Below are 19,615 nucleotides of genomic sequence, written 5' to 3'. Positions count from 1 at the left end.
GAGAGAGAGAGAGAGAGAGAGAGAGAGAGAGAGCTTGAAGCTGACCTAAAATAACCTTTGCTCTAACATCACATCTGACATATACGGAAGAGTTTTAGGGCCACTGAAGAAAAAAAAAATTGGAGGCTACAAAAAAAAAACAAAAAAAACTTCGTGGCCCCAGAAAAAGTCGAAAATCAAAGTCGAGATTTTTTTTTTTTTTCACGGTGGAAAAAACAAGTCCGGCGGTTTAATGAAGTGATGAAAAGATGCTTCAGGACAGACTCTAGCTCATAAACACGGTGCAGTTATCATCAGTATCAGGACCAGAAGAGACAGAGCAGACTGCAGCCTTGTTCCGTCGCGGAAGTTCGTCGAGTACGAAGGACAAAGGCACGGATCCCGGGCTGCTTATTTAAATGTCTTCTTATTAATCAAGAAAACCCTGTGTAAAATCACATGTCCATAAGCAGTAAGCAACCCGATATAGTCAGAATTAAGTGATTTAATTTGATTTCACATCTACGGGCAAATGATGAGGGATGGATAGACGTCTCTCCGTGAAAAAAAAAAAAAAAATCGACTTTCATTTTCGCCTTTTTCTGAAGTGCACGAAGGTTTTTTGTTTTTTTTTGCCTCCGAATTTTTTTTTTTCTTCAGTGGCCCTAAAACTCTTCCATAGACATACTCCAGACCTCCACACACAGAAAGTAAACAGAGACGGAGTTCACACTCACCTGGTCCAGCCTGGAGAACCAGGTCCTGTAGGCCTTATTACCGAAGCGTGAGGGCTGGTCCACCGGAGGAGTCTCGTCTATCCACCGGTCCAGAGTGTCCAAGACGTCTACCAGTTTCTCTACCGTCTGAAAACACGTCATGAACACAAACGAACTTGACAAAATCGCCTCTTATTTAACATTCAAAACAAAACAAAACAAAAACATTTTAGCAATGAAATTAAGTGAATATTGTAGCCGACTTCCAAAACAATCCCAAAGAGAATAGGACTGTATGTGGCCCCTGGAGGTATAATACCACAGTATTACCCCTATTTATCTTTAAAGAAATTGGAATAATAAAGTTTTGTTGAAGGATATCAGTTTGTTTACTTGCTTCAGTCATTTTCCATTATTGTTTTAAATGATCATAGATTATATATTTACCGTTTCCCTTCTTAAATGAATACATTTTATTTAGTTTTTCATAAGAGAAATTGCTGCTGACGCTCTATGAGAAACCAGAACCAGCTTGTATGAACGTCACTGTGCTACTGCAGCATCAACATAAACGTCTTAACGTCAGGACCAAACACAATTATCCCTGAAAAATCTTAACAAAATAAATCCACCGGGCTTCACTGCTGGAGGCAGAAGAAACTGACCTCTGACACTTTGTATTCACAGGTGAGCTTCTTCCCCTTCACTCCTTCATTCAGAGTCAGAATGAAGCCGATGTAGTCAGCGTAGGCCTGTGAGGAGAGCAGCGTGATCACACAGACAAAGTCACACAGATAAAACACTTTATACAAACCTGAAGTGGACTAGAATGGTATAAAAATAATAAGGGCATCTCTCACTGTGAAGGACACAAACCAATACACACTAATGTCAATCTGATCATTGGTGAAGTTTGTTTTTTAAGTGGGGGGTTAAATATTCCCGAAAGGCTCCAAACGGCTGTATATCATCAGGTGTAACACCCAGATTTCCCCCCTTCTGTTCAGCAGCTTCATGACTAAGAGACTTTTAGTGTCCAAACTGTTTTTGCTCTTGCAACAGGAGGAGATTGGTACAGCAGACAATAAACTGGTTGATGACATCACAGTTACCACACAGATCCACACGCCTCCCAACCAACAACAGTTAACGCTACCAGACCAACCGCAGCAGCACTTATCAAACATAAACAAACACTCAAAATAAATAAAACAATCAAAACAGACACGGAAGTTAGTAAGTTCAACTCTCTGGTGAGTAACGACAGAAACCGACAGCACCACAGGAAGAACCAGAGAAGAACACCCACTGCCAGGAGGAGCCCGTAGGAGAGGGAGAAGAAACGCATGGCCATCAGGCTAAGACCACGCAGGACCCTGAGCTCCCAGGTCAATCCAGCTAGGGTCCCACCAGGACCCCGAGGGCGGAGCCAACTGCACCCCCGGGAGTAGAGCAGAGCAGAGCTTCATAACTCATGCACATAAATACGGGGTGGAGACCTGCCTGAGACCGCTTCCACTTCCCCATGTCAGGCACCATGCTGATCTCTTTCTTGGGCACCATGAAGGTGAGACCAGCTGCAGCGTCAGAGGCTTCATCTTCAGGAGACGATCCTGCCAAAGTCAAACAACACACAGGTTCCTCTCGTGAGGGTGACTTACAGCTCCTAATGTTCATGCATGCAGCATACTTTTCCATCTGGGCTCATCCTTTGTGTGTGCACACTTTCTAATGAAGCTCCTTCCCGTTCTCAATGACAACTTCCCAACATTTCAGTAAAGAAAAAGTGTTAAATGTGAGATTAGATGACATTTAAAAAAATACAGAAATCTGTTTACTCATCCTAAAGATGCTTATTCATCCGAAATCATTGAATCAATCACTAGATTAATATAAACTGTTCAATTCTCCACCACTGAATGATGCTTCTAGGTTAATGCTGTAAATTCCTGAGGTAGTGAGGGATGAGGGTGTGATATATCTCACACACACACACACACACACACACACACACACACACACACACACACACACACACACACACACACACACACACACACACACACACACACACAGCAGAAACTCAATCACAGACAGCGTTACAGTGTACAGTTCAGTCCTGAGCTTTAAGGTCCGTGCAGTTTGAACGTGTGTGTGACGACAAAGCCGTGGACGAGTGTTTAAATCAGAGCAGCTTCATCATCAGCGTGTGTGTGTGTGTGAGTGTTTCAGAGTGTGTGTTACCTGGTTGCTGCTCTGAGTCCGCCATGATGAAGATGACGGGCTTCTTCCCTGGCTCTCATCTGCAGATTCACTGCAGCTACGACTCACCACCGCCTCCACGCGGTGAGAGGAGTACACTACAGGACGAGTAGTGTCCTCAGAATACCGTCGGAGGATTTATTTACAATGAACCAGTCGAGGTAGCTGACACATCACAATGAATCCAGGAGGTAACATTTATGTTTGAGTTCATGCAAAATCTTCCCGATCAGCAGGTTTTAAAACATTACTGTGGAACTTTAACCACACAACAAATTCAATAATCCTATTTTCATAACTTAAAATGCAGAAATGCACTCTGTTGCTCGTTTTGACATTAGAATTGTTAAAATTGTGTGACTTCTTCCAGCATTCACACAATTCTGAGTAAATCTCTGTAAAGAGATTTTATAGAAACTTTTTTTTTTTGGAGCAGTGGGAATGGTATGAAACAGTCGACAGGGATGAAAAAGCTGCTGATAAGTGAGAGAGGGAAACAGTCATCAGGGACAACGAGAACGATGGGAAATTATGGAGCGAGATAAAACCAGTAGATTATGGAAAACGGAACTTTATGGATGCAAACTGCCATTAAACCCAAAAAAGAAGATGTGAAACAGCTTCAAATCTACTGTACACGTTGGATCAGCTTTTTACCTTCGCCAACGAAAGTTGGGTGACAAACGAAAGTTGGCCGTGAAGATTCTGTTTTCGTCTGCGTGTATTTATTTATTTACTTATTTTTTAGTTTGAATATACGTATGTATTTTACCAACTTTTTGCAAAAACTACCCACCCGAATTGCATAAACATTTTCACTGTGACAATTTTATACATGACTAGAATATCACTCGGTAGAGCGCAGACCTTCGCCAACGCCACATTTGTTTGCAGAACTGAGTTAGCATCGCTGGCATGTTAGCCGTTAACGCATATCGATGCTAACCAGCCTGTCAGGTAGCAACACCACTGTGCGAAACACTGAGAAGGGAGCGTCTCCATGGCAACAGACGCTGATCTCCATTGATCTCCTCCACGAGGTGCTTCTCCCACCCGCTTTATATGGGATTTTTTTTTTTTTTGCAGTTTCTAGGGATTTCTTTGAAAATGGTTCGGCATTAACATTCAAAAATCGAATCGATTGGTCTTCCGATGATAACAAATCATCCCTGAAAATTTCAAGCAATTCAGATTAGTATTTTTTGCGAAAAGTGGTAAAATACATACGTTAAAATCGATAAAAATAAAAATGAATGAATAAATAAACGCAGACAAAAACATAACCTTGTCCCAACGTTTGATGGTAAAGGTAACTATCTCAACTGAGCAGATATTGTGACACCTACAAGGTCACAATGTTGCCGCATCTGTCCACTATTTAGGTGACCTTCTCAGTCAGAGTCCTACAAGGAGCAAGGACTCGTTCGACCTGCTTGCAGCTTTACTTTGTCTATAGCCACGTTTCCACTGCTGAAAAAGTGCAGGGAAGGAACGGAGCAGTTCAGAGCGGTAAACATGATTCAGTTTCTATTCTCTTTATGTTTATGATTCTATTTTAGTTTGATATGTGTATAATCAGACATGTCTATATCTACTCTAGGAGTACCAAACAAAAGGCCCAATCGGCCGCCAAACCACCAAGCAAATTGTAGAAATTTCAAAATAAATAATAGATTTTTCTAAAACAAATTTCTTAAGGGTAGCAGACACAACAGAACGCTGAGACCCGAGCTGATACATGGTGACTGTTGCCATGAAAGCTACCTTGTCGCTATCAAACTTATCATATAAGTCAGGACAGTTTATATATATATAGGTATTTATTTATATAGATCTATGATTGTACTATATATGTTTTTGTATCTACTTATAAAGGTTTATAACTGAACCTGTATTTACGCCTATAAGTCTCAAATCGAGCTGATAAATACACTTTAATCCATTAAAAACTGTGATATTTCAGTAAACTCGTGCAGACGATAAACGAGTTTTTTTACGCTTCTTATCAGATCACACCCACTTTTATATTTATAGCCTTTCCCTATGTAACTTTAACCAGCAACTATTCCCAGCGGCAGTGTCTGGAGCTGAGCCGCTGACAGAGGGGACACGGTTCACCCTGACCGGCCTCTGGAGGAGCTGAACCCCGGGACAGGAGCCCCGTTCCCCGGACTTCGATCAGTGACGGACCGCGACCTGTGGGCGGTTCCAACCCCGCAGAATGTGGGGCATTTGTAGCAGAACCGTGGTGAGTCACACTCCGATATTGTCCGCTGAACTAACGCTGCTCTTTAACGTGGTTAACCCCGGTGACAGTCCTCCCCGGTACCTGGTTAGTCCATGACCGCCCGTTAGGCTCTGCGGCGGCGGACCGTTCGCTAGTTCAATGGTTAGTGGACTGTTAGCATAGCATGCTAACCGCTTAGCATCCCGAGGCTAAATGGGTCAAAGGTCAGTTTGGAGTCCTGACATGACATACGGGAAAGAAGATCCACTGAAGAACTGAAACTCCTCTTTAAATCGTAGAGAGCAGCCAGGAACCAGCTGGTGTAAGTTTAAAACTTCAGATTTTTCTTAAGTGACTGTTGAATAAGCCAGTCATAGCAGCTTGCTACACATGTTTATCACTTTATTAGATCATAGGATTGTTTAGGAATACGTTAAAAACATTTAGTCTTGACTGTCTCACCTGCTACAGAATAGCATTTAAATCCTATGGCTTTCTCACAGTTTATAGAGTGTGTTTGAATGTGTAAAACATAAGGCCCTCAGACCAAATCCAGCCTGGCAAGAGGCTCCAATCCAGTGTTTCGAATTAATTGGTTTCCCTGTTAACTGGTGAGCGATTTCCTTTCTTCTGTTGCTGTGAGTAACAGCAGATGTTAAAAACCCAGACAGAACTCTGTATCTGTCCTGACGAACGCAGTTTAACCACATTTACAAGGACGTTTCTCAGTCTCGTACCTTTTGTGAGTCTTGTTTTGACATCTACTGTTACCAGCAGCAACTACAGACGGTAAAGCAAGTCGATCACCAGTTCACAGGGAAACCAGTCAATCTGAAACACCAGTCTACATCTTCACTTTGTTGTCAATCTGATAGAATTGTTTTCCGATGAGTCCATTTACATGAACACTGAATAAAGTAATCTGAATGTTGTGCCGCTTCATATGCACCAAGATATGACCCGATTTATTTCAGTGGATCTGTCCCATAATGCTTTGCACTGTGACGTTTGCAGTTTGTGACATGTGCACAGAATCCAACAACTGGCTCTACCCGGAAGCCTACCAAGTTCAGGAAATGGAAATAACTACAGTGATTACACTTGTGGTGTTTCTTATTTCATTTCTATCTTTATTTTTTAAACTGCAACATCAAAGAAACATTCTCTTAGTTCATAATATAACCAGGAAGAGACGAGCACGGATCACTTGATGTGACACGAATTATTCTGCTACTGCTCCTTTGCTTTGCTCCCACTTGCTCTCTCAAAATGCCAGCATGTGTACGAGTTCAAGTCATGACGTCATAACGTGAACTGACATCACAGACATGCACATAAAGCACAGACTGTATGAAGTAGCCCGATGTGCCGTTTACATGCACCATGATCGGATCAAAAAGCAGACTACACTGCCCCCTACGACCCCATCGAAATTTCAAATATGATAACAATGAGATGTTTATATGATGCAAATTGAATCATGTTGGCATTTAATCAGATTACTTTTGGGCCATGTAACCACAGCTACTGAGACTCGAGCTCAGATGTCTGTGATTGTGATCTTAGTGCTGTCAAACTAGCCTTGAAGCCTTGAGTTTCATGTGACTCAACAAAAATATGCATTAAATCTTTCCAATTAGCCAAAGGTCAGTGCTTTAAATGTCCCATATTATGCAAAATTCAATTCCTAATGGTTTTCTAACAGTAATATGTGTCCCCATAGCCTGTGTATGAGGCCCCAGAAACGAAGGAAGTCTGTCATCTCCATCACTTGCTCCACCTTTTAGCGAACAGATTTTCCCTTCATGACATCATGTGGGGGAAATAACCACTTCCACTGGTAGTGGAGCTCCACTGTACTGATATACTGAATATAATCAGTATAATATGAAAAGCGTAACAGTTACCCTTACAGTTTGCATTAGCTCGCGTTGGCTACTTGGTAGTGACTGTAACAACATATGAGACCAAATGAAGTAACTTAATCAGACACACAATATTTTTAACTCACATCTTCTGGAGCCTCTCCTTCTGGGTCAGATTCACAGCGATAAATCCACCGTAAACATTAGCGCATTGCACCGGTGTTTCAGATTAACTGGTTTCCCTGGTAAATGATGGCTGAATTCCTTTAGCATCCATCGCTGCTGCTAGTAACAGCTTATATTAAAATAAGATTCACAAAAGGTGAGGTCACACCTGGAAACTTAATTGTTTTTTACATCTGTTATTAGCAGCAACAAAAGATGCTATAGAGTCACCAGTTAACAGGGAAACCACTTAATCTGAAACACCAGACGGGCCTGGAGTAGGCATGGACCGACGCAGAAGTAGCTTGTTATCAGTAGAGCTCACTAGGCCTTTAGACCCGCTGGATTTGTAAATACACTTTGAATACGATGTTGTTAGACCTTTGACACCGATGTGGACTTATTGAAAAACTGTATAATGTGGGACCTTTAACAACTGGGGTTGGTTAAAAAGGCTGATATTGGTTAAAGGTCTAACAGAATCATTTCCTGGGATTGTTTTTAATGTTTCAAACTAAATTAAATGTAAATGTGGTCCATCCAACTGAATAATTTAATGCTTTCTAAACATTTAGTGAGCTTGAATTATTCAGCAGTGTGGTTTTTCTCTCCTCCTTCAATGTGTCTGTGCTGCAGCTGGGGATGGTAAAACCCTGCGCACTCATGAAGCCCTGCCACCTGGTCAAGCCGGTGTCGGCCGGCCGGGTGGCCGGCAGGTACCTGAGCCACCAGAAGGGGCTTCCCGGCCTGCCCGTGCCCCCCCTGCAGCAGACCTGCCAGCGCTACATCACGGCTCTGGAGCCCATCGTGGAGGAGGACGAGCTGAAGCACACCAGGAAGCTGCTGGAGGAGTTCCAGAAACCCGGGGGGCTCGGAGAGAGGCTCCAGAGGGGCCTGGAGAGGAGAGCACGCCGCTCTGAGAACTGGGTCTGCACACTCTCACACTCTCTCCGCTCCCACATGAATCTCACTTCATCACATGTAGTTTAAACCGGCCCTGAATCTCCTGTGCTGTCCGCAGCTGTCGGACTGGTGGGTTCAGGTTGCGTATCTGGACTACCGGATGCCGGTGGTGGTCCACTCGAGCCCCGGGCTGGTCCTGCCCCATATGGACTTCACTGATAAGCAGGGACAAATTAGGTGAGCTCGCACAGCTTGTTGAGACTTTCAGCGTCTTTCCAACATGTATTCTGTTTGGAGCTTATTCTCTTCTCGCCCTTATTAGTCTAATTCAAGGCACTTCACTCATACTTCCCATTGAAAGACTTACTAGGATGGTATAAAGACAGCAGAGGTACAATCGGCATTTCCACAACTGTATGAAAATACAGAGAGCAAGCTGAAGTTAAGTGAAGTTCAAAGTGCAACACAAAGTCAACAGTCGAATAAAATCTACGTAGTCCAGAGAAACATTCCAGTCCATGTTTATGAAGGACCAAAGTGCTGTGCAGGTGATTCAAAGACAAAAAAAAATATTGTTCATTCATAATGAATGCAGTGAAATAAACTGGCTGAGAATGACTGTCACTGAGGTTTTTATCTCTGTTCATAAAGTATTTTATCGGTTATTTGCCGATTGTGATTCTGAGGAGGGAGATTTCTCAGCCACAGAGTCCAGCATAGCGGCTTTACGTGACGCACCTGAACGCATCATTCACGGCCCTCAGCTGCTGGAGTCCCGGACCACGGAGAGCAGCACAAGGGGACATCACGAAGAGCAGAAATATCACTTTTAGGGAAACCTTTGGAGAAGTAGAGGTGCTCAAAACAGCATGTATCGACATGCGGAAGTAGAATCTGGCAGCATGAAGCCAGTTACCCCGTAAAAATCTATAAATTAGCCGCATATTTTTATAAGCTGCAGGGTTTCAAAGCCTGTGAAAAAAGTAGTGCCTTGTAGTCTGGAAATTACGGTAATCTCATACAATTCAATATGAGCTGTGAGCTCCAGCCTGTCCAGCGCCGTCAGAGGACCTGGAACAGCGACCATGAGCTGGGACATGTGGTAGAAGAAGGGGAAACAGTATGATAAATTACTATGTGCGTTTAGTTGCTGTGAGCATGATGGTCAGTCTATAGCTGAAATGTGGTAGTTTTCTGATTCTGATCTTCTCGCACAGAATAAGAGCAGCTGTATGTTAAATGTTAGTTTTATAATCCCCGTTGGTGTGTTTTTGATCCTGAAACTAATTGAGTGACGATCTTTTCTCTCTCTGAAGGTTCGCAGCCAAACTGATAGCCGGCGTTTTGGACTTCAAGACAATGATTGACAAGTGAGTTGTTACATTTTGATAAATGCTCGACACATCCAGTCTTTATTTGTCCTCTTCTTAAATATATACAGTAAAAAAATAAGCGTGAACCATCAGGGAAAATGTACCGATCAGACTCCAGGTCACATTGAAGGGAGAGTTCGTCCTTTTTTCTTCTTCTTGAAGTTGGTTTCACATTGGGAGGTTTGCCACACAATGACCTTAAACTACACTTTGTGAATAAATGTGAAACAGACTTTGACACAACACTGGTTAAATATCTGCTACATACTGTATGACTTCAGACTCTTTAAAGACTCACGTCAACATGAAGCAGTGATTAATTGTACTAACATCATGATTTTGTTTAGAGATAAACAAGCTATTTAATGAATAGAATACAATACTTTTATTGTCATTATAGAAGTACATTGAATTTAATTAGTCTCTTTGAGAGATAATTAATCCTGTGGGTATGAGCTCGGCTGCTAAACCAGAAGATGTTTACATTTTAAAGTGATATTCTGGCGTTTTAAAATGGTTATAAAACGATATGACATCATGTGAGCCTGATACCCGGAGATGTAATTGTTTTGATCATCACGGTGTTGTGACCCGTGTCGGCTCTCTAGAGTGAGACGTTCGGATATCCTGGAGTGCCTTAGTCTCCCACAGCATTCTGGGAAACTCCCACTCAGGACTGGACCTTAACACTTAAGATGTGCTAAAAAGAGTATGTACACACATGTTTCAGCTCACAGAGAAAATAAAAGCAAAATGTTCAGTTACTGTATTTCTCCCAAAATAATGAACAGATAATATACGAAGAATTAAAGAGAAGAATGTGGAGCTCACTTCTTTTAGATTGGATTAAACTTTACTGATAATTTGGCGTTTGGGTAACATTCCTGAATGAATGCTCACGGTATTGAAATATCTGTTCTCGTTTCCTTTCCACTTTCTGTATTTTCTGTGTGAAACGTCAAGTCATTTCAAACTGTCTCACTGCGCTCTGGTTCAGTCACTCTGTAGGAAACCTTCAGTTTGACACCAAGAGGACCCGGTTAGTTGGAGTTGTTCTTCCTTGTACTGACTGGGCTCGTCCTGTCCTTCCAGTGAAACGCTCCCGGTGGAGTACCTGGGAGGAAAGCCCCTGTGCATGAACCAGTACTACGAGGTGCTGTCGTCCTGCCGGATCCCCGGTCTGAAGAGGGACTCGGTGGTGAACCACGCCAAGAGCTCGGTGCCCCCAAAGCACATCACCGTCGTGCACAACTTCCAGGTACCGCCGCTCAGGTTCAGAGGGCCGGAGCACGGTGTGCAGAAAGTCACCACAAAGAAACTTAAACAGCATTAATAAAGGTTTAATGGGTCTAAGCAGCCTCTTTGCTGAAAGAGCCCTAAAATGTCATGATATTGAAAATAATAAGTATTTAACGAAGGGCAGCTAAATTACTAATCTGTGAAAAATCCAGACATGACTTAAATTAGCGTTCTAATCCAGGAACGTCAGACTTAACAGGCCAGTGGGTCTATCCAGGTCTGCATCATCATGTAAACATTACAAACAAAACAGAACCTCACATTTTTCTAAATGTTAGCTGAAGGTACACTGGTTAGGAGGAAGATGCTCTATAATCTGGATATTAGTGGAGGAAGAGTCTGGATGTTTGCTCTTTAAAGATAGAGATTTATAAATTAAACGTCTGAGAAAAACTCCCTACATGCAGAAAGCTCTTGGAAGGAGAAGCTCATTGCTCTTCAGCCATGTTAATGTTAATCACAGTGGTTGAAAACAAGTTTTTATAAAAATACGATGTTCCACTTCGTTCTACACAAGGGAGGTGAGGCTAATCTCTAGTTTCTTCCATGTGATAGTTCTTTGTGCTGGACGTTTACCACGGTGACGGCTCACCGCTGACTGCAGATCAGCTCTGTGTTCAGCTGGAGAAGATCTGCAAAGCTTCACCTCAGGCCAGCACCCAGCCTGTCGGCATCCTCACCACCCAGCACCGAGACTCCTGGGGCAAAACCTACCACAGTCTGACCAGGGGTGAGTTTCCACAGTCTTACCAGGGGTGAGTTTCCACAGTCTTACCAGGGGGTAGTTATCACAGTCTTACCAGGGGGTAGTTATCACAGTCTTACCAGGGGGTAGTTATCACAGTCTTACCAGGGGGTAGTTACCACAGTCTTACCAGGGGGTAGTTACCACAGTCTGATCAGGGGTGAGTTACCACAGTCTGATCAGGGGAGAGTTACCACAGTCTCACCAGGGGATAGTTTCCACAGTCATATGAGGGGGTAGTTTCCACAGTCTTACCTGGGGGGAGTGACCACAGTCTGATCAGGGGGGAGTTACCACAGTCTGATCAGGGGGGAGTTACCACAATCTGATTGGGGGGAGTTACCACAGTCTCACCAGGGGGGAGTTACCACAGTCTGACCAGGGGTGAGTTACCACAGTCTCCCCAGGGGGGAGTTACCACAGAGTTCAGGAAAGCTCGTCAGTGACACACAGGAACAGTCTCCACTGTATTTGAAGTGTTTGCGCTCCTCCGTCCAGATAAGACCAACCAGGAGTCGGTGTCTCTGATCCAGAGGAGCATCTTCACTCTGTGTCTGGACTCGGCGAGGCCTCACACCTCCCAGGACTCGTACCGCAATGCAGCCGCTGTCCAGATGCTGCACGGAGGAGGAAGCAGCTGGAACAGTGGGAACCGCTGGTTCGACAAGACGCTGCAGGTAACAAGCACACACACACACACACGCACACGCACACGCACACACACACAGTTTTATTTATAAAAGCTGTTCATCCAGCTGTAGGGTTTCTGCTTTTAAAGCTTCTTTAAAGGGAATTATATTGAGGTTTTGTTTAAGACTTTGTTTATTAGCATGTCAAAGTCAAAGCATCATATTATAAAACAAGAGCAATCAGAGATTTCTGACCTCTGCCGAGGGTCAACATGGACACAGTGAAATGACACATACCTCATGTCTAGATCAACTGCCTTTATTCATTTATGTAATTTGGTGATAACGTGATATTATTTCAGAATTTGAAATAACACAAGATAAGACAATATATTGCAAAATGAAAATGTTCTATTGTAACAGTTATTTTAATCCGTATCACCACGAAAATTTAATGGGTTCTTCCTTTGACCAAAATGGACCTGTGTACCAATGTGAATGAAGATCAGCTCATTAGTTTTAGAGATATCTTGTTGACAGGGCAGACCGACAAACGCAGGTGATTTTAGAACCTCCTTGGCAGAGGTAACAAATTAATCTGTGAAGATTTACTGTACGTTAAAGAGTGTGATGCCTTAAACTGAGTTCCCCCCAGTCAGTGTGTGCAGTGTGTTTTTAACGCATCTTGATATGTTTCCGTTTCTTTCAGTTTATCGTTGGCGAGGACGGGACATGCGGCGCCAACTACGAGCACGCTCCGGCCGAGGGTCCGCCCATCGTGGCTCTGATCGATCACGTTGTTGAATACACGTAAGAGTGACGCAGCTCACAGACCAGTGAGACACACACACTCCTGCTTCAGCTGAAACTAAGTTGTTTTAATGAACTCGAAAAGTCCTTAAGAAATACATTGTTGGGTCCTTCTTCAATGTAGTGTTTCCAATATTTGTTGAGAGATTTTCAAAATTAGATATCAAATCTTGTTTTTTCCTCGTCACAAAATTAAAACTCTGGACGGCCATCGTGAGATTTACTTTGACTTGGTTCATCCTGAAATGTCCACTCTGGAGGTTTGACTAAACCTTTAAGGAACAACCAGATCTTCTCATAGAAAAAAGTTCCGTGTGACGTACTGTGTGTGTTTGGGCGCAGGAGGAAACCAGTGACGGAGCGCGGTCACACAGCATCACTGCCGACGCCTCAGAAACTCCACTTCAACGTCACAGCTGACATCCAGAAGGACATAGAGGACGCCAAGAGCAGCATGGACACGTGAGAGACGCTTTAACAAACCTCAGAAATGAGTTAAACTACAAACACACAGACGAGCTGCAGCACAGAAGACAAAAGACACAAACTGTCTTTCTGTACTCACCTCATCTAAGAGACGCTTCTGGGGATGAAAGAGGACACACACACACACACACACACACACACACACACACACACACACACACACACACACACACACTGTCACACTCTGAGAAACTGACACTGGGAATCAAACACAAGTTTTTTTAAAGTGAGATATTAACCTCCACCTGGTCTTCAGATTCATTCTTTGGCACCAAACTGCTGTGAGCTGCTGATATCGCCCTCTGATGTCTTTAATTCGGGGTTAATGTGTCTCTCTCTCTGTCCTCGGACTGTCTTCCACAGGCTGGCTCAGGACCTCGACGTGAAAGTTATGGTTTTCAGCCATTTTGGTAAAAATGTCCCCAAAAGCTACAAGATGAGTCCTGACGCCTTCATCCAGATGGCTCTGCAGCTGGCCTTCTACAGGTCAGCTCCCCTCCCTTCAAAATAGAATCTTTCATCTAGATAGGAGTTTGTGCATAAAGCAATGACTTTCCCTTTCAATCTAAACCTAAAGCAGCTTCGCCAAGAAAATGCTCCAGGTTGATCTCAGCCTGAAAGATAAACTGTCCCAGCGTGTAGAATTTCAATCAGGAGATCGACGTTAACTTCACAGCATGTTTACAATTGATATTATAGTATTAGAGCTTTTGGATGTTTTAAATTATTTTATTTATGCAATGGATGTCACGAAATATTGTCCCGCACTCTTAGAGGTCGCCATAGGTGTGCCACAGGGCTCGGTCCTAGGACCCATTTTATTTTCTATTTATGTGAATGACGTGTGCAATAATCTACCAACTGCGTCGTACCACCTTTACACTGATGACACTATCATTTCCTGTTGTTCTTCATCCCTGATTCAGGCATTTGGGTTTTTACAGTCTCCTTTCAATATTGTCCAATCTCGCCTGCACAGTTTGAAGCTTGTCTCGCATACATAGAAAACAAAAGTGATGGTCTTTACTCATTGTAAATGACCAGACAGCCTTCCAGGAATAACCAACCGCCACTCAGGGTAAACAAATACAATGTGTCAGTACTTACAAATATCCTGGTTTTGTTTTTGATCCAGAGCATTCTTTTAAAGAGCACATTGTAATTTTAGTTGGCAAACTTAAAGATCAAGATTAGATTTTAATTTTGTAACAAATCATGTTTTTCCCTGAGTGCTCGTAAATGTCGTGTGTCTGCAACATTTTTACCACTTATCGACGACGGCAGTGTTCTTCACACGAGTGCTTCATCAAAATGTCTGCGGTCCTTGAACACAGTGTGTCCTTGTGCCTTACAGTTGTGGTCGCCTCACTCACCACTGAACTTGTAGCAGAGCTGAGGGGCCTTCACTCAGGACGAGGAGACGCACGCACTGGCTGACCTTAATGTACGAGCCTCTTCTTGGCTTGGTTCCTTCCTGCCTGTGTGCTCTCCTCCAGAGAACCAAGAGCCATTATTCATTACTTTCAAATGACATTCTTCGCCGGTGTTCCTCGTGTTCGGACTGAACTGATAGAGCGAGCTTTTAGTTCCTCTGCCCCCTCTACCTGGAGCAACCTTCAAAATGAAAATAAAATGTCTGAACTGGTTTCCTTAAATCATTTCCATTCTTTATGACTCTTTAAAGAGCGAGGATCGATAAATCAGTGTTGGTGTTTTTAAAGTTGTTACACTTAATGAACACACCTTAAAATTTTAATGCATTTTATTATAATTTGCCTTAAAATCTGCTTTTTTTTTTTCTTTTAAATTTTGTCTATGGAAATCTGCACTATCTCACTTTAACTATTGTGTTCTATTAATTGTGTCAAACCAGTTTTATATGTTTTAATTCTAATGTGATGTGTGCTGCGGTCCTCTTGGCCAGGTCACCCTTGTAAAAGAGATCTTGATCTCGATGGGTTTTATTTTCCTGGTTAAGTAAAGGTTAAAGGATGTGGTTAATAAGATTTAATATAAAGTCAAGGAGCCGATGCAATAACGTGATACCATGATAACCCTATAAATAAACACAACTTCCACGTTTTTCTTTCAATTCTATTGCAAAACGTATATAAACATCCTGAAAGTGTTTCTCGAAGAGTGATTTACCTCTGAATAAAAGCTGAACAGCTTCTCTCTGGACAAATGAGAGCTGCTCTGCAGGACAGGAGCTCTGGTGTGAGCAGACATGAGGTTCCTCACTCTCTCCTCTCCACAGGATGCACCAGCGCTGCTGTGCCACCTATGAAAGTGCCTCCCTGCGAATGTTCAGACGGGGCCGGACCGACACCATCCGCTCCGCCTCCAACGCCTCGGCTGCTTTCGTCAAGGCCTTCGACGACCCGACGAGACAGGTCTGTGTCCGCTCTGTGGCGTCCACTCTGCTCTGTGTGGGTGTTGCTCCTGTTCTGAGAGCTTTACTGTGTGTGTGTGTGTGTGTGTGTGTGTGTGTGTGTGTGTGTGTGTGTGTGTGTGTGTGTGTGTGTGTGTGTGTGTGTGTGTGTGTGTGTGTGTGTGTGTGTGTGTGTGTGTGTGTGTGTGTGTGTGTGTGTGTGTGTGTGTGTGTGTGTGTGTGTGTGTGTGTGTGTGTGTGTGTGTGTGTGTGTGTGTGTGTGTGTGTGTGTGTGTGTGTGTGTGTGTGTGTGTGTGTGTGTGTGTGTGTGTGTGTGTGTGTGTGTGTGTGTGTTGCGCTCCTGTTCTCCACAGAACACAGAGAAGGTTGATCTGCTGGAGAAAGCTGTGAAAGCTCACAGGTCGTACACCAACATGGTGAGTCTCCTCAGAGTTTCTCTTTATTCTAACTCTGTAGATTCTACCTGATCTTTTGTGGAGTCTGCAGCTCTCAGCTGTCAGTCACAATCCAGAAACGGGAAATATAAAAAGTTTCTCCTCCTTCACTCTGAGCCTCTGATTGTTTTCAACACGCACCATAACATCAACATCTTTCGCATCCGCCAGTCAAACTCTCTCCTACCTTAATCTTTTCAGAGAGCTTCTTGTATGTCCGTTGATTGTGATTGTTGACGATGTCACGTACTGCAGTCTGTGGCTTTCTTGTAATAACTGAGCTGTGCTCCGGTCTCCAGGCCATCAGCGGTCAGGCCATCGACAGACACCTGCTGGGCCTGAAGCTTCAGGCTGTGGATGAGAAACTGTCTGTCCCGGACGTCTTCACAGATGCAGCCTATGCTCAAGCCCTGCACTACCGGCTGTCCACCAGTCAGGTACGGACCAGGACGTCTGAATCACTGAAACAAGCCCAGTGAATTAAAACTCAAAATTAAGATAGTCGCTGAGACGATAAGAGAGCGTTGAAGCTGTAGTCCCGTCCGTCATCCTTGTTTTCGCACTGTGGACAATGGTGTTCATGTTTACCTGGAGCCTCTTGTGTTGAAGCTCTTGTGTCCCGTGGTGTTTCTACATGTAGATACTTGGTGGGGCAAGATTTTATTTCAGGTCTCGTGACAGCATGAGGTCAATGCCACTGAATCCCAAAGAAAAGATGATGCACAATTTATTAGCAACGACATTATGACAACCTCATTGGAACTGATCCTGTGAGAAGGTTGAGCACTGGAGATAGCCGATAATGTTTTAATGAGGTGTGGAAACAAACCTGGGCCTGCTGTTTGCAAGGCAGGGATTCTACTATGAGGCTGTCAGTAAGGTGGTGCGTCAACAGTGAGTTAACGTACATAAAAGATTTTTACAAGCTTTTTGTCACGACACAACTCAGTTTACCTGCTGTTTCTCCCCTAAAGTGAGAGTTTTCTAACTTGTTCACTAAGAGTGGCTCTAGCCAATCAGCCCTGAGCTTCTAAATGACATTGTTAGTGGGCCTGCGAGCCCCACTGGGCAGAACAATCGCCCGATCTGAATGAATGCAGCCGCAGCCTTAGCGTGCAATACACACTGCATGGTGAGAGAAGATCAGGCCCCACTCATGTAACCATCAGTGTGGATGAGGAGGAAACGCAGCCTGAAGCAGCAACAGGAGAGCAACAACCAGAGAGAGAGAGAGAGAGAGAGAGAGAGAGAGAGAGAGAGAGAGAGAGAGAGAGAGAGAGAGAGAGAGAGAGAGAGAGAGAGAGAGAGAGAGAGAGAGAGAGAGAGAGAGAGAGAGAGAGAGAGAGAGAGAGAGAGAGAGAGAGAGAGAGAGAGAGAGAGAGAGAGAGAGAGAGAGAGAGAGAGAGAGAGAGAGAGAGAGAGAGAGAGAGAGAGAGAGAGAGAGATATGAAGCTAACTGCCCCCTCCTGTGTTCACCAGGTGCCTTCTAAGACGGACTGTGTCATGTGCTTTGGCCCGGTGGTACCAAACGGCTACGGAGTGTGCTACAACCCCATGAGCGAGCACATGAACTTCGCCGTGTCGTCCTTTAGCTCCTGCGAGGACACGAACACAGGCGAGCTGTCCCGGGCAATGGAGCAGGCGCTGGTGGACATGAAGACGCTGCTGGATCAGACGCCTCGGGCCAAACTGTGACGCAGCCCCGTCTCCGACCTGCTGCCTCTTTCAAACGTCGTGAAGGTTCACCACCTCCCCTGCTGGGTTCTGCCTCGTGTTCAAAGGCACTCGGGCTGCATTTCCTCTGCAAGTCTTGATGCGAGATCAGATTTCCTCCTTAAATCGGAGGTTTTAGGATCATCCGGTTCCACTTATTTTATCAAGTGCACTTTCTGTGTTTTCTGAAGCTTCATCACTAGTTTACAAACAGAAATGTTCATTTCTCACCAGGTCAACATGGAACCACTGACCTTTGACCCAGAATCAAACTTTCACTAGTGAGCGATGATGATCCAGCCACGTAGTCAAAATAGTAAACAGAACGAATGTTTGTGCTTCAAACAATCAGAAATAAAACATTTTCTCAGACAAGCCAGATCTGGAAGAATTAGTCAGCGGAGAAGCATCTTCTGTCTGCTTCAGTTCAGACTTTAGACACAACTGAAAGGATAAATGAAAACCTCCTCACCCCGTCCTGTCCTCACCTCTTCCTCACCCCGTCCTGTCCTCACCTCCTCCTCACCCCGTCCTGTCCTCACCTCTTCCTCACCCCGTCCTGTCCTCACCTCTTCCTCACCCCGTCCTGTCCTCAACTCTCCTCACCCCCTCCTGTCCTCACCTCCTCCTCACCCCGTCTTGTCCTCACCTCTTCCTCACCCCGACCTGTCCTCACACCATCCTGTCCTCACCTCTTCCTCACCCCGTCCTGTCCTCACCTCTTCCTCACCCAGTCCTGTCCTCACCCTGTCCTGTCCTCAACTCTCCTCACCCCGTCCTGTCCTCACCTCTTCCTCACCCCGTCCTGTCCTCACCTCTCGTCACCTCTTCCTCACCCTGTCCTGTACTCACCCCATCCTGTCCTCACCTCTTCCTCACCCTGTCCTGTCCTCACCTCTTCCACACCCCGTCCTCCAGAAGCCTCCTCAGAGGAGCAGACCTGGAAAGAAGCACCTGTAGTTTCAATTATTTTGTCCACAAAGTGTCAAAATGTGTAAATCCTGCTGACGTCTTCTGGTTCTCACCTCAGTGTGAAGCCTCACCACATCCAGAAGCACAAAGCATCTGTAGCAGTGCAGCCGGATTCAATCCTCACTGAGTTTTATCTTCTGGATGTGGCTTCAAGGCATCACCTGGAGGGGGAAAAGAAAAAAAAAGTTTACTTTTTAACTGCATTTTGACCACAAATGAAATTTTACTGGCGAGCTGCTGAGTCTTAAGACTTTATGTCCTGAGAATCAACAGAAACGTCATTTTATTTTATCCACAGATCTTCTGCGCTTTATTTTCTCTTTGTAGTTTTAAAGTTCCGAGTTCACAATCGAAATGGGACAATCTGAAGTTTCTCCAGAAACGACGCTGCATTAGACTGATTTTCCTGGCCAGTATGGGATTAACTGATGTTGTGAATGTAGTTTTTTTTTTCTTTGGTTGATTTAGTTGAAGAATAAATAACAGACTGAATCTGAAGTTGATGACGGTTGGTTCCAAGATTTCACTCTTAATAAATTTTTATCTTTTTTTTCTAGTGCATCCACGCTCATTATTTCATTGCTGTGTCTGTGTATTATTTTATTGAATAAACTCCTTCACACACAGCAGCCACTTTATTAGACA

The 19,615-nt window shown here is 44.1% G+C and overlaps 2 protein-coding genes across 3 annotated transcripts in view; one reads left to right on the top strand and one right to left on the bottom strand.

The window, feature by feature from the left end:
- Window positions 1–2,981, bottom strand: part of ptpa (protein phosphatase 2 phosphatase activator) — a 21,739-nt gene extending 18,758 nt beyond the window's left edge. Inside the window, exons 1-5 of the mRNA XM_080477038.1 lie at window positions 2,940–2,981; window positions 2,199–2,308; window positions 1,361–1,447; window positions 717–842; window positions 668–674 (exon numbers count right to left, since the gene is read on the bottom strand). Of these exons, the coding sequence (XP_080333164.1) occupies window positions 668–674; window positions 717–842; window positions 1,361–1,447; window positions 2,199–2,308; window positions 2,940–2,964 (355 nt within the window). The 5' untranslated portion in view covers window positions 2,965–2,981. The remainder of the gene's footprint in view (window positions 1–667; window positions 675–716; window positions 843–1,360; window positions 1,448–2,198; window positions 2,309–2,939) is intronic.
- Window positions 2,982–5,030: 2,049 nt separating this feature from the next.
- Window positions 5,031–19,548, top strand: crata (carnitine O-acetyltransferase a). 2 transcript variants are annotated; one of them, XM_080477576.1, is made up of 14 exons: window positions 5,031–5,205; window positions 7,851–8,141; window positions 8,236–8,354; window positions 9,434–9,487; window positions 10,583–10,748; window positions 11,345–11,519; window positions 12,033–12,211; window positions 12,873–12,973; window positions 13,316–13,435; window positions 13,823–13,945; window positions 15,717–15,852; window positions 16,205–16,267; window positions 16,585–16,722; window positions 17,765–19,548. In XM_080477576.1, the coding sequence occupies exons 1-14, from the start codon at window positions 5,179–5,181 to the stop codon at window positions 17,978–17,980; spliced, it is 1,908 nt and encodes a 635-aa protein (XP_080333702.1). In that variant the 5' UTR covers window positions 5,031–5,178; the 3' UTR covers window positions 17,981–19,548. The 2 variants fall into 2 exon arrangements, with proteins under 2 accessions (XP_080333702.1, XP_080333703.1); XM_080477577.1 differs by having other exon boundaries at window positions 5,149–5,506.
- The last annotated feature ends 67 nt before the right edge of the window (window positions 19,549–19,615 follow it).

This window comes from Lipophrys pholis (genome assembly GCF_963383615.2).
Source record: "Lipophrys pholis genome assembly, chromosome: 12".
Lineage (NCBI taxonomy): Eukaryota > Metazoa > Chordata > Actinopteri > Blenniiformes > Blenniidae > Lipophrys > Lipophrys pholis.
This window is presented reverse-complemented; position numbering and strand designations above follow the sequence as displayed.